The sequence below is a fragment of the Malaclemys terrapin genome, chromosome 6 (genome assembly GCF_027887155.1).
Source record: "Malaclemys terrapin pileata isolate rMalTer1 chromosome 6, rMalTer1.hap1, whole genome shotgun sequence".
Lineage (NCBI taxonomy): Eukaryota > Metazoa > Chordata > Testudines > Emydidae > Malaclemys > Malaclemys terrapin.
Genome location: NC_071510.1, coordinates 43,391,115 through 43,406,529, shown reverse-complemented (window position 1 = coordinate 43,406,529; position 15,415 = coordinate 43,391,115). Strand labels below are relative to the sequence as shown.

Below are 15,415 nucleotides of genomic sequence, written 5' to 3'. Positions count from 1 at the left end.
AGGAAGGGGAAGTCATCTCTGGGAAACAAAAGATTCCGGCCTTATGTAAATCTTATTTAAGGCTGGGGAATAGGGCAAACAGGACTCTTCTCCATTGCCTTCCTGCCCAAGAAGAAAGACTGCTGAATGTACCTGAAGAGACAAAAGAATTGACCAGTGAGAAAGGTAAGGGCTGAGTCCCAACTGAGGCAGAGGAGTCTAGTCTGTAAAGAGAAATAATTGAACTCTAAGCTACAGAAACTCTGCCTCCAGCCCAAAACAACATTTAGTGTGAGAAATTACTTCTTGAAGCCAGTCTCTTTAAGATCTTACGTTTAGTATGCATGTTTTGTTTTATTTACTTGGTGTAATCTGCTTTGTTCTGTTTGCTATCCTTATAATCACTTAATCTGCCTTTTATAGTTAATAAACTTTTTGTTTATTATTAAACCCAGTTTGTGCAATTACTAACTTGGGGGGGCGGGCAAGAAGTTGTGTGTATCTTCCTCCACATTGAGGGAGGGAGCAAATTTATGAACTTACATTGTATGAATTTATCTATAGAGCAAGACAATATTATTTTGGATGTACTTTCCAGAGGGAAGCACTTGAGTGCTGGGTGATTTCCTAGCTGAGTTTTCCCAGAGAGAACAGTTTGCAGATGCTGTGTGATTCTACAGCTGCTGTGTTCCTACCTGTGTGTGTGTGTGTGCTGCCAGAGGCCAGAGAGCATAATTCAGCAAAACAGGAGAGGGAGCTCAGGCTAGTGGAGCAGGCAAGCTCAGTGAAATCCCAGTACATCAGGTGGCAACCAGAAGGGTAGTCTAACCCATCACAGTCAACTTTTCCAAGTCCTCTAAAATATAGATGCTTAGTCAGATTCCTTTTAAATTTGGTGTGCCTCAGGAGGTTGGAGGATAAGGTTAGTAAGCCAAACATTGAGTTATTTGAGGTAGGGGTTGTGGAGCCCTGAAAAAAAGTCATTTTTCAAAAAGTTTCTAGGTGGTGATTTTTGTGCAGCGCTAGAGATCAAACTACTGAAATAATATGGGTCAAAATGGTCTCAATCTGTCAAGCGTTACCCAAGGTAGTGCTTGGAATTCACTAAATCCCTGGGGGATCAAAACTGAGATCAGTATTCAAGAACATGTTTACTTGCTTAGATGTGTAGTGGGGAAGGATTGTAATTGTGCTTGCACCAATAAAAAAAAATTTTTTTTAGGCAGCTGCTTTTTGGTTACCTGGGTAGTTTGAGGGAATGTGCCAATGCCATTTCCCCTTGTGATTACCCTGACACTGATGTTTCTAGTTGGAACTTTTGTAACCTTGTGCAGTGACGATCTAATAATTCATGATGCTTGCTACAAGTGGTGTCTGTTATAATATATTTATTTTATAGGGAGGTTTACTGTGAACACAGCAGAATAGTCAGGTGGTCTAATGAAAATTTTTGTTACATTGGGTGGAGAGGAGCTGGAGACCAATATTGTATCAGGTGATGAGGACGAGGTGGGGGTGGGGACAGGAATAGGGAGAGGAGTTCTGGCTGTGGAGTGGGTGGGACATGAGGATGTGTGGTAGAAAAACCATGGATTGGTGGTTTGAGAAAATCTGTATTTTACTTGTCTTGGAAGTGGACCCAAGTGGCTAATCTGCCCCAAGATCAGGAAGTAATGTGGTGTTTCCCGAGATGCACAGTGTGGAGATTTGGAATTGACAGCAAAGTACCTTGACCGCTGACGGAAGATAAATGTGTGTGCTGCCCGGATTGCCAGTGTTTGGATACTGCGTGATTCCTGGATCATGAGGTTGCAGTAGTTTGTGGGAGAGCAAGGAGTAAACGAGGACATAGGGATTGTTGATTACAGTCTGATTTGGGTAGAGAGAGGTGGCCTGCATTGGCATCATGTTCTGCTCACTTTGCAGAGTCTAACTAGTGACTTAAGAGGCAGTGACCTACCAGACATTGCCCGTGCCATGTTCACCAGAATCTCCCTCTCCCCACTTTGTACTTTAAATAGTGTTAGTTAGAATCCTATGGGTGAAAGTGAATGGCTTGTAAAAGGAGGCGAAGAGCATGTATATTTCAGTAACTGTGGGGTTGCCAGAATAAAGGTATTTTTAATAAACTGGGCATATTGGGGCATTGCTGAAGAAGGGCAGAGTTAAGATTGCACGGGCAACTTTTACACTTCATTTCCTGGTTTTCAGAAGTTTGAGTTTGCTCAGATGAACATTCTGAAAGGGGATGACATACCCACAAACACCTTTTCTCTGAGCTAACATAGATTTTTGACATTAAATTTACAATAGGGTTCACTTTATATTGTGCTCTTCGTCATTCTCTCAGTAAAGTACTGTCACTCTTGTTTTCCTAATTATATTTTTCCAGAGGGAAATCAACAGCTCTCTTCTTGTCAGTAGTCTAGTGTTTTTTACAGGTCAGACCTTCCTTCCCATTCCTCTTCACTGCCTTTCATGCAGCAAGTGAAAGACCCAGAATAGTTGACCACAATGATGGTCTTGGTGATAAAATGAATACAACATGAAAAGCTCTCACAACGGGGCCACCTCACTCTTACTCTAAAGTGCTTTTTTTAAAATATATTGCAGATATCTTTTGTATCTACAAATAAAAAGGGACATTTTCCATGGTCGTTTGCTGTGCTCTTTTTCTGATGCTGCCTACCTGGGTGCCTGTATTGTCCAAGGTAAGTACAACCCACAGCACACTGTGAATTATTTTAGCACCTTGAGAGTGGTATTCAATACAAACAGCAAAGGGTTTAGAAGCGTATTTCAGAATCAGATATAAAAAACAGTAAGCCATTTGTCCTTATGTCACTCTCTCTCTAAACTTTGACATGTGCTTCAAAAATGAAAGAGGTTCAGAAGTGTAAGAAACCAGCAACAAATTAGGACATTGAAAAAAACAAACTAATCCTGTTAGGTTTTTATATGAGAATATACAGTACTTTATGTATGGTACTCAGCTCTAGCTATAAAAGAAATCAAGGTTCTGTTCCTTGATATTTTTGAATATAAACATATTCAATTCCATATGAACGAAACAAAAGATAAAAGTTAATTGATTCAAGGGCAGTGGTTCAGATTGCATTTTTCCAACTTGAAACAAAGGAGATCTGAATGATAGTGGGACCCCAGGGAAGAGGGAGACAATTAGATTACCATGGTGATGGGGTCTCAGTCTCTAGGTGATTGGAGTACCATCCTCATCTCCTTTACTCCTTGGTGGCCAATCAAAGGCTATACTAAGTCAGTTTTAGAAAAGCTAATGAGCACTATAAGATGTAGCCTGTTTGTGTCTGTGTTAACTGAGGAATGGGCATGAGGGGAACAGAGTATGACAATGACATTCCAGAAATATTGGAGATGCTGGAAATTCCTGACACCAACTTAAAAATGCTAGAATAGGTTCTCCCTGGCTGTTCTGTACTGACCTGACTTTTAGGGCCAGATTTTGAAACCGGAGGTGCACATGCAAAACTTGGATACGTAACTGGATCCTTATATCGGTGCAGGCAATTATATGATTGCACATACAGATTGCTAGTTAGATGTCTATCTGGAAATTTGTGTGCACAGATACCCGATATGTAGGCATACATTGTGCTGTAGTAATTTGGCAGCAGTGATGTGTTGGAAGTACATCACCAAATTCTACCATCAGATTGGGGAACTCTGATAATTACATTTGCCCTAGTGCCTGTTGCATATGCCAGGAAGTGGCCAAACACCAGGAAGGGGATAGGCCTATATAAAAAGAGGGGTAGTACTGTGTTGTAAATGCCAATTTTTTGCCCACATGAATGAGTGGTGAAATAGTGTATGAGGAAAAAGAGCTCAGTTGATTTCTCTTTTGAAATAATCTTTTTAAAATCTTGGTAATATTTTTAGAAGTGACACTTCTTTCTCTTATCCTTTATGTTGTTCCTAGTAAATAACTCAATTTATTTACAATTTTGTTTACTACTTGTCTTAGGGTTTTTAATAATGTCCTTCACAATAATTTCTAAGTGATTAGCATATAGGGTTGCCAACTGTGTAATTGCACAAACCCAAACACCCTTGCTCCGCCCCTTCCCCAAGGCCACTCCTCTGCCATGCCTCTTCTCCAAGGCCCTGCCCCTGCTTACTCCAGCCCCCCATCACTCGCTGTCCCCCACCCTCACTCACTTTCACTGGGCTGGGACAGGGATGGGGTGCGGGCTCTGGGCTGGGCGGTGGGGCCGAGGGGTTCAGAGTGTGGGAGGGGGCTCTGGGCTGAGCCTGGGGCAGGGAGTTTGAGTGTGGGAGGGGGCTCAGGGCTGGGGCAGGAGGTTGGGATGCAGGAAGGGGTTCGGGGTGCGGGCTCTGGGAGGGAGTTTGGGTGTGGGAGGGGTCTCAGGGCCGGGGAAGGGAGTTGGGGTGCGGCAGAGGGTGGGGGCTGTGGGAGGGAGTTTGGGTGTGGGAGGGGGTAGGTGGTTAGGGTGTGGGAGGAGGTTCCAAGTACAGGCTCCGACCGGGCGGCACTTACCTCTGGTGGCTCCTGGAAGTGGCGAAATGTCTGGCAGCAACTCTTAGTCTCCCAGATGGCTCTTTGTGCTGCCTCTGCTTGCAAGCACCACCCCCAGAGCTCCCATTGGCCACGGTTCCCCGTTCCCGGCCAATGGGAACTGCAGAGTCGGCGCTCGGGGCGGGGGCCACGAACAGAGACCCCTGGCTCCACCTCCTCCTAGGAGCCACTACCGGACATGTTGACGCTTCCAGGAGTGGCGCGGAGCCAGGGCAGGGTAGGGAGACTGTCTTAGCCCCGCTGTGCTGCCGTACTTTTAGCGGCCTAAAATCTCCCATTTTGGCTTCAATAGCCTCTGGGAGATAGAGCCCAATACCAGGAGATTCCCGGCCAACCGGGAGGGTTGGCAACCCTATTAGCAAGATCAGCAGGAGTATATAAAGGTTTGGAAAAAGAGGCTGTATATTCTGCCTCCAGATTAGTACATGCAGCTTTTGCTGCATTAGGGAGCATTGTCCCTCACGTATAGTATATCCAAAGCCAGAATGAGGTCCAGAGCTTGATAGCAAAGGCCAACAAGGCTAAAAATATGTGCCTAATACTAGGCTTCTAAATCCATATTTAGGCACTTAAATAAGTGGCCTGATTTTCTAAAGAGCTGAACACTCAACAGCTCCCATCGAAGTCAGTTGGCCAAATTCACCGTTGGCATAAACTGGTGCAAATTCACTAATGTTAGTGAGCACAGCTTTTGTGCTTGTACTAGGGCAGGATTAAACTGATTTATTTCAGTGTTGTTACACTGGAATAGGTGAGAGGAGAATCTAGTTCAGAGTGTTTTGGTCTGTTTAATGAAATTGCTTGTCAACAAAGTGATGAAGGAAAGATGTTTGTTTTAACTATATATATTTTTCAGAGCATGTTATCACCAAATAATGATTTTCAATTACCTTTTATAATCAATAAACTGCAAACTCTACTTTAAAATTAATTTATTGGATGGGGAGGAGTTTGTGATGCCCTAGTAGTAATGCACATTTCTCAAAGACTAGAATGAATCTCTCCAGATATTTTGTAGCCTTAGTTTAATTATGAATGCAACAAGTTTGCTTTCCTTTGGAAATACAATTTATTGAACTCTTATTAAATTTGGCAACTTTCTGAATGACATGAAGGTTGATCTACAGGAGGACACATGCATTCACTGTCTCTGTTTTCCATCATTAACTTACTCTTTAATTCAACTCATTCTGCTGCTTTGTTTTGTTTTTTAACCTGTCCAGCTGAGCTCGGTGATTATGATCCTGATGAACACCCAGACAATTACATTAGCGACTTCAAGATTTTTCCCAAACAATCACAGAAGCTGGAAAAGAAAATTGCTGAAATACATCAAAATGAATTCAGGTAATTTAGAGTGCTGCTTGTGAAAGAGGCAGTGGTAAATTATTGTGTGTCTGTTTCTACACAGTATGTATAAGCTTTTTGGTTTCTGGTTATTTCTTTTTAAATTCTGAGGAATGTGATAGTTATTTCAAAAATTAAAAAATGGATGAAAATAAGTGCAGAAAATTAACTTAGCAGTTTTCTAGGTGAATATTAGGTTTAATATTGGGGATGGGAGGACAGAACAAAAACAACAAATAGAGAACAGTAAAAGTTTGTGTGTATCTAATTCCCACTACAAAAATAAAACTGCGTTTAAAACTAAACCAATTCACGGTTGGTGACTTGTGCAGTTACACTTGATATAAGGGTCTTCAGTGTGAATTCCAAAAGCCTGAGGGCATAGGCTTGCAGCAGTTTTTCCAGTGTGTCTCGGTGCTCCTCAGCTCCATCCCCTCCACTGTTCCCATCCTGGGAGCAGGAGGGGGTTCTGTGCCCTGGGCTTCCTCTCCAGGCAGTGACAGATCTCTGGACCCAGCTGCTCACAGTGGCTATCAAGGGGATGGGGAGCAGGGGAAAAGGGGCATGTCCAGTACTCATGGTGGCAGCACGTGTGTTGGGGAGGAGGCTCCTGGAATTCATGGGGGCACCCAGTGGGAGCAAAGGGGTGCCTGATACAAGGGCAGTGGGCAGAGGAGAAAGGGGTGCTGGACAGGGGTAAGCCTGGGGCCAGGAGGGGGGCAGTACTTATAGGTACAGCCTTCCTCTCCCTGCAGCCTGTCACTGCAGTGTTTGGTGGTCTCAGCAGTCTCTCTGCCTGTTTTGCTCCTCCACTGGACAGCTGAAGCCACCAACCAGCATTTACTCTCCCCGGCACGGCATGCTGAGGAGGTCAGCAGGGAATCTAAGAGTGGCCATGGCACCGGGTCTGGGAAGTTCAGGCAGGTACAAAATCTGGGTAGAAATTAGAAAAATACTGGGTTTTTCAAAACATGGGAATTTTTCAGAGGTTTTCAGTAAAAACCGAAAATGAAGGGCCCTAAATATACATAAAGTGACGGTTCTCTCCCACACGCATTCTATACATACATGCTGTCAAAGGTGCATTATTTCACAATGCAGTGTCAGCTTAAAAATATTAACAGGAATGCAAAACCCACTATAAATCACAACTGACTGCTGCATGTGTGCTGCCAACTGTTACCATGGTATGTAGTTAGCATGAAATGTATGGCTCTGATAAATGGGCATGGCTTACACTATGAGGTCTGCTGCTGTTGATTTACAGAATCTGATTTTTAAATGAAAACTCGGTAGCCACGCAGAGCTTTTTACAGTGAGATTTATGATACTTGATCACTTGCATTGTGTATTAAATTGCACATAGTGTCATCTTGTTTGCATCTTTAGCTGGAACTATTCACTTGTTGTAATGCTATGATTTTGTGTGTGTGTTTTGCATTTCTGGATATGCGCGCACATACAAACACAGAGCAATAGCCAGGATGGTGATTTTTGCATAAATGTATTCAAATAACCTTTTTGGAAAGCTGAGGGGGATTAGATTCAGGACCCTTTCCCCCTTCTTTTCTGATCTGATAGGACCAGAGTAGACAAAATTTAAAATACTTCTTAGTCTAGTAGAAGCTAAACATGATCCTGAGATGAAGCACCCTGTTTCTATGGAGAACAAGCCCTGCTTTGTGCAAGTATACCCCCTTCAGGACTGCCTAAGAATAACCAGACACAAGGTGGGTGAGGTAATATATTTTATTGGACCAACTTTTGTTGGTGAGAGAGAAACATTTTTGAGCTGAAGAAGAGCTCTGTGTAAGCTCAAAAGCAGGTCTCTCACAGCAAGAGAAGTTGGTCCAACGAAAGATATTACCTCACACACCTTGTCTCTTATATCCTGGGACCAACACAGCTACAACAACATTGCATATAAGAATAACATGGATAGTAGCAATAAAGGCAACTGCTCTTGTCATCCTGCTTAGCGGAAAGGAGCAGTTGTTGAAGCAGAAGAGGAATATGACATGGAAAAAAGTAAAGAAAAATAGATTGATTGCATTACATAATATTTATAATCCACAGTGCATTGTATATGCTTGAAGTTGTCAGGCACTAATAGGAATTTGTTCAAGCTGATGCGATATGACATGCCAGTAACAGTGAGGTGTACAGGTGAAATTTCATAACTTTAAAAAACTTTGTTTCTACAAACTGCAGTGAAAGGCAATGTAGTGACCTGAACAGAATGTGATTTTCATGGTATTTCTGTAACTTTCATTGTAACTGTTTGTTTACGCAGAGGAGGGATGGATTGATTGTTATTTAAGGATTCAGGAATTAAGACTTCAACTAGTTCTGCTTGCTCTTGGAATGTATTTCTTAATTAAATAATTACTGTATTTAGCTGGGTAGATAGATTATCTCTTTCTATGCAGCAGTATCACTTTTACGATAAAGGGGTGAGGAATGGAAACAACAAAAACCCGAACAACTTTGAAACTGAAGTTTTCAGATTTTATATAGCTAAAGCTTTAAATATTGCCTGTGTGATAAACAGCTTAAGTGTATCAAGTGTGGTGTGTTTTTTTTTTTTTTTTTTTTTTTTTACACCTTGAACACAACCTCAGTGACACTCTCAGCAGTAGCTGGCACATTCAGGACATCTAATAAAAAACTGTTACACCTCAGTGCAATAACTGTGCCAGCATTATCCTGTTTCCCTGCCTTTTTTCCTTTCCCAAAGCCTATATGTTTGTTTTGTATCTCTTTTGTCAGGACCATACCTTAAGTGACATAAAGATAATATCTCATGAGTGAAGCATTCTAGAGCCACGTTAAACTTTTAAACTAAAACAATTTCCAAAGAGAAGCCAAAAACATTCTCTCTTTTTCAATAAATATTGTTTTGATTTTAAAACCTCTCTTCCAAACGATGTGTCTTGAAAACCTCTCTTCCAAATAGATTCCCAAAGGCACAGAACTGTCATTGATTTCATTGACAGTGAGTGTGTTAGAGAAAAGAATTTGGTCAAAACTCTTGTGCAAGAATGGACTACTCCCTGAAACAGATTGCAGAAAAATTATGAAGGAAGGAGGATGTATTAATTCAATGCATCTTGTACTCAAACATTCTTCTATAAACATGTTTACCAAAATTGTTTTACATTAGTTTTAGGCCCTGACTTCCACAGGGACCTCAGCTTGGTCTCCATTTATACATGTGCAATCTTGTGTGCGCGTACACACAATGCGTGCATGCATTTTCTCAACACTAATGCCTGGACACAGAGCTGATAGATTCCATCACGTGTGCACACAAATTCTTGAAACACGTCACTGGCATGTTTGTCTGTCTGATCTAACCTAATCTATTCAAGTTCCAGTGCTGGAAAAATAAATGCACAGGAGTGTGTATGTGCACAAGTGGAGGTTAAGGTCAAGAAAACAAGTCCTTACTTTTGTTGCGTGTAGTTAGGGTTACCATATTTAACAAATAAAAAAAGAGAACCCTCCATGGGGCCCTGGTCCCACCCATTTCCCACCCCAGCCCCACCCAACTCCACCCCTTCCCTGCCCCGACTCCGCCCCCTCCCTCCCACTCCCAGCCACGGGAAAAGGGCTGCCTGACCGCTACCGGCTTCACTGTTTGCCGTGCAGCCCCTAGACCCTGTGCCTCCGGCCGGCGCTTCCCCAGCACAGCTGGAGCCCGGGAGGGGAAGCGCCCAGCTGGGGGCGCAGGGTCTGGAGGCTGCCCGGCAAACCATGAAGCCGGTAGCGCTTGGGCTTCGGGCAGCCCCTATGCCTCCGGACCCTGCGCTCCCGGCCGGGCACTTCCCCTCTCGGGCTCCAGCGGCGCAGGGTCCGGAGGCATGGGGGCTGCCCAAAGCCGGTAGCGCTCGGCTCTTAAACAGAGCCGAAGAGTCAGGGGAGGAGCAGAGCCGCCGTGGCCGGAGGCTCTGCTCCTCCCCTGACTCTTCGGCTCTGTTTAAGAGCCGAGCGCTACCGGCTTCGGGCAGCCCCCATGGCTCCGGACCCTGCGCCGCCAGAGCCTGGGAGGGGAAGTGCCCGCCGGTGGCTGGGGTCCGGAGGCAAGGGGGCTGCCTGAAGCCCATAGCGGTCGGGCAGCTCGGCTCTTAAACAGAGCTGAAGAGTCAGGGGAGGAGCAGAGCAGACGCGGGAGAGGAAGTGCCCGGCCGGCAATTCCCCCCGGATGGGGGTTTGATTGCCGAAAAGCCGGACATGTCCGGGAAAAACCGGACGTATGGTAACCCTAGTGTAGTGGACATCAAGAATATGTTGAAAGTTGATTGTAATTGGGAAAGTGCAACATTCTGTTTTTGTGATGTCATCACATTCTCAGTAATGGCAGAACGAAAACTTGTATACTATGACAAATAATCAGAAAAAGCATTAATCTTATCAGTTTTTATATATTGTTGATGTATTTTATTAGCATGTCTTTCACTTGAGAGGTGCTATAAAATTCAGATTCCTGATTTTTCCTCCGATAAGAATAATAGGCAGATAACCAGTGAATCAGGAGTTTGTCGATCAGCCAGTGCTTTAAAAAAATCTGAGAATAGGTTACCAAGGCATTTGAGTGATGTATTAAAGGCATTTGAGTGATGTATTTGTTGATGTAAAGGGCACGCCTTTGGGCCTGATTCTGTTCTCACTGATTTTAATCTGTGTTGTTCTACTGACTTCAGAGGAGCATTCTTGATTTCCACTGGTGAAAGTGAATCAGCCTCTGTATTTTTAATGCAAGTCTAAGTGAGTTAATACAAATCAAGATTTCTCACTTTTGCAGAATGTTGTTCCATCATTCAGGCCCCTGTAGCTTGGAATAATCTGCTTCCTCACTGAATCCCATATCATTATTCTCATGGCCCATTAACTGGGCACATCTTTTTTCTTCTATCCCAGTGCATGACGGAAGTATTTGTCTCCTGATGGTAATATGAAAACAATGAAGGAAATGCCTGGGAAGTAGCTGATAGTGCACAGTGACAGCTACAAACGACTTAGTGACTCAATGAGAAGGTTTGTTCTAATTAATTAGAACAGATGTACGATGTGCTGCTTCTCTCTCTCTCTCTCTCTTTATGTGGTAGTGAAAACATTGTTAGGTTTTTATCAAATTGTGACCTTTCATGTGACCATTCTTTGAACCTGACTGCACAAATTGAATCTGATACAGAGGTTGTGACAGGCAGAGACACAACAGCTTTATAGAGCTGTGATTAATTGTTTTGTGAATTTTAATTAATGGTTGTCCACCTCAGTAAAGTAGGGGAGGGGTACTGTAACAATCGAATCAAACCTTACCAGAGGCTAAATGAAGGCCAGACCTCATAACAGATATCCTGGTTTTCATGTCATCACAAATAAAGGCTCTTTAGAAATCCAGCATACCTATGAGAAGGAGCAGTTTTTGTAACTGGATGCTAGAAGCAAAGTAGATGTTGCTAGATTTAAGATGTATTAGGCATTAGCGGGACATAGCAAATAGTTCTTTAAATAAATCAAAGTTGTTTGATCTCCAGCTGTCTGACTTGAATATGGAGCCCTGTCATATTTCTGAGCATGCACCTTACATGGCTGAGGAGAAGCAAACAGGATGACCCTTTAGGAGCCTTGTGACTTAAAGGACTCAGGACTACCTCTTAGGGTTTGATCCTGTAGGATTCTGAGCACCCATGCAAGGTTTTAAGTATCCTCAACTCCCGCTGAAGTATATGGGAATTGACAGTGCTCAGCTTCTTGGAGGATTGAGCCCTAACTCTAAATTTTGCCCGGACTGGCAGAGTGATGGGGAGCAGAGATACTGATAAATGTGACTTCTGATCCTCCTGGACTTGTACCAACCAGGCTTGGTGAGCCTCGGGACATGAATGCGCCAGAGTATAATTTGCTGTTGCTTGAAAAAGAATCTGAAGAGGATGAACATTTTGCATAGAAAAAACATCTTTCTGTCCCTCTTAAAACTGGAGCTCCTACCATTAATGTCAGGCTAACATTGCACTTAGTTTTAAAAAGATAAACCTCCCCCACTTGCTTTTTGTTTCAAAGCCTTTTGGATTTCTGGCTTCTCCCTCTCCAGAGCTTTTTTTTGCCTTCACGGTGCCCTTTACAATGATGATTGATAAGTGACAACATGAATAATATTTTTATACCAGTAACAATTAAAAAAAACAACAAAAAACCCTCACCCCAGTGTGTGAGTAAAATTTTGCAGATTGTACATGATATATTACAGTAGGATCTTTTAATCACATATTCACAAAAGGGGCAGATTTAAGATTGCAAAGAGAAACTCAACTAAGAAATTATTGCCTATTTTTGTGCAACTAAAACCTAGCTGTAACATAACTTTTTGCAATTAACATAGCTTTTTGTAATTAAAATTGCTATACCATTAGGGTTTGGAATCACTGCAATCAAACTTTACCAGAGCTCAGCTCCAGCTATTTATTATTGATATAGCATCATAGAGATACACACCTTTTCCAGTAGTAGAAATATACAAATTGACAATTGGAAGATGAGGTCTCTGCCCTTAGGAGCAACTTATGACTGATAAACCAATAAAGCAAAAGGACAACTTGTGGGGCTGGCTGCACTGCAGAGGGAGGGAATATAGCAGGAGGAGCAGTGCCAATAAATGCATATAGCCATTTCTGATTCAGGAAAGCACTTAAATGTGCTTAAGTCCATGCCCTGTTCAGTACAGCATGTAAGGAAATGCTTAACTTTGAGTACATGTTTAAGTGCTGTCTTGAATAAGGATATCTTCTTGAATCAGGGCCGGAAAGGAGAAATAGTATCATGTTTATAAATCTAACAATATTTTAATGAATCATAATTGCAGTGCTCTGTTTTCAACAGAGGATTATTTTTTGTTAAACACAATTGAGTAATTTAATGTACCTGTGTAAAGTCCTATTATATATGCTGCTGAAATGGAATAAAAATAACCATGGAAAGATTATTTTTTTTATCAAATGCTGTTCTTGTACAATGTGATAAAATTGTCTCCAAGTTTACATCCTAAGGACTTGATTCTGCAAATCCTTACTCAAGTAAGCAGGCATTGCTTATGCATGAAGCAAGACTACTCATGAGGTTTGCAAGATCAAGCCATTTCTCTCAGCTCAGATATGGTATGTGGATAACAGTCAAAGTTCACAAATTGTGTATTATGAGACATATCCAAGTGTCATTTAATAATTATTTTTATTACTTTCATTATTTTTATGTACAAATATCAACATTGTTTATAATTCCAATATTGCCTTCAACAAGCAGCCCTGGCATTTAACACAGTACAATATGCCAGATGTTATAAGGGAGAAACAGCTGTGGCAGCGCTTTAACATGCCTTGTGTGTTCGAGGCGCAGCGCTGGGAGAGAGCTCTCCCAGTGCTCTAAAAAACCCACCTCCACGAGGGGCATAGCTACCAGCGCTGGGAGTGCGGCTCCCAGTGCTGGGGCACTGTTTACACTGCCACTTTACAGCACTGAAACTTGCTGTGCTCAGGGGGGTGTTTTTTCACACCCCTGAGCGAGAAATTTGCAGTGCTGTAAATTGCCAGTGTAGAAAAGCCCTTAGTTAATATATATCTATATTTCATAGGCAGGCCTTGTAGCACTGTTGCTTAACAGTTCTTGTTAAAGCAACTGAAAACAGAATCTTATATTTGTGCCAGACTTTAACCATTTGGGCTCAAATTTTCCATGCTGAGTGTCTGCCTAAGACTGCATTTATTTTGGAGAACTTCAGCCAAACTGGCCCAGCCACTTGAGGGAATAAGGCTAGTAGGGAAAAGGACATTGGTTCTGCCCATGTTAAAAAATTCTGGTAACCTTTTAATTAAGGCTGTCAAGTGATTAAAAAAAATGAATCATGATTTTAAAAAAATTAATCGCGATTAATCGTGCTGTTAATAAGAATACCAATTACTTAAATATTTTGGATGTTTTCTACATTTTCAAATGTATTGATTTCAATTACAACACAGAATACACAGTGTATAACACTCACTTTATATTTATTTTTATTACAAATATTTGCACTGTAAAAAACAAAATAAATATTATTTTTCAATTCACCTAATACAAGTACTGTAGTATAATCTCTTCATCAGGAAAGTTGAATTTACAAATGTAGAATTATATACAAAAAATAACTGCATTCAAAAATAAAACAATGTAAAATTTTAGAGCCTGCAAGTTCACTCAGTCCTGCTTGTTCAGCCAATTGCTCAAACAAACAAGTTTGCAAGAGATAATGTTGCCCTCTTCTTGTTTACAATGTCACCTGAAAGTGAAAACAGGCGTTGCATGGCACTGTTGTAGCTGGTGTCGCAAGATATTTACGTGCCAGATGCGGTAAAGGTTCGTATGTCCCTTCATGCTTCGACCACCATGGTTCTGCTCGATAACTATCCAAAGCAGTGTGTACTGACGCATGTTCATTTTCATCATCTGAGTCAGATGCCACCAGCAGAAGGTTGATTTTCTTTTTTGGTGTTTCCGGTTCTGTAGTTTCCGCATCAGCGTGTTGCTTTTTTAAGACTTCTGAAAACATTCTCCTCACCTCATCCCTCTCAGATTTTGGAAGGCACTTCAGATTTTTAAACCTTGGGTCAAGTGTTGTAGCGATCTTTAGAAATCTCACATTGATATCATCTTTGCATTTTGTGAAATCTGCAGTGAAAGTGTTCTTAAAACGAACAACATGTGCTGGGTCACCATCCAAGACTGATATAACATGAAGTATAGGATGGCATGAAGTATGGCAGAATGCAGGTAAAACAGAGCAGGAGACCTATAATTCTCCTTCCGAGAAGTTCAGTCACAAATTTAATTAATGCATTATTTTTTTAATGAGCACCAGCAGCATAGAAGCATTTCCTCTGGTATGGTGGCTGAAGCATGAAGGGGCATATGAATGTTTAGCATATCTGGCATGCAATGTTCCCTACAATATTTTTCATCCATGTGTGGAATAAATTTTATATGCACCGAGGTAAGTGTGGATGTGCGCCACCAGTAGAAACAAAAATCCTAGATATATATATTTAAAAAGTTACTGTAGGGATAATTTCTCCAGCCAGAACAGGTTAGGCATTTTAGAACTCACTACTCAAAGAATTAAATTTAAGTGTAAGAGAAATACAAATTATGAAATGCATAGACCAATCAAAACATGAAAATAACACACTTTGAAAGAATAACATTAAAGAGAATATATGTGCATTTTAGGAAGTACCAAGAAAGTATACAAGTGATACAAGTATGTGTTGGGAAGTGAGCGTGAAAGGGACTGTGTATGTGACAGAGACACTGTGTGTTCTGGCTGCTGGGGAAGTTTCTGAGATGCTGTGTGTTGTCTCTTTAAGGCACTCACTGAAAGCTCTCCTGCTCTGTCCTGAGCCCTGTTGTCTCCCCTCCCCTGCTCTGCGGAGATGGGGTACACGGGGAGGGGGGAGAGACAGACAGACTGTGTGAGCTGGT

General features: G+C 41.9%; 1 protein-coding gene across 5 annotated transcripts in view; it reads left to right on the top strand.

Annotated features, from left to right (window-relative positions):
- Positions 1–15,415, top strand: part of FRMD3 (FERM domain containing 3) — a 219,829-nt gene that overhangs the window by 140,163 nt on the left and 64,251 nt on the right. For all 5 annotated transcript variants that reach the window (XM_054032510.1, XM_054032509.1, XM_054032508.1 and 2 more), the window contains 2 exons: positions 2,593–2,690; positions 5,779–5,902. In XM_054032510.1, the coding sequence (XP_053888485.1) occupies positions 2,593–2,690; positions 5,779–5,902 (222 nt within the window). The remainder of the gene's footprint in view (positions 1–2,592; positions 2,691–5,778; positions 5,903–15,415) is intronic.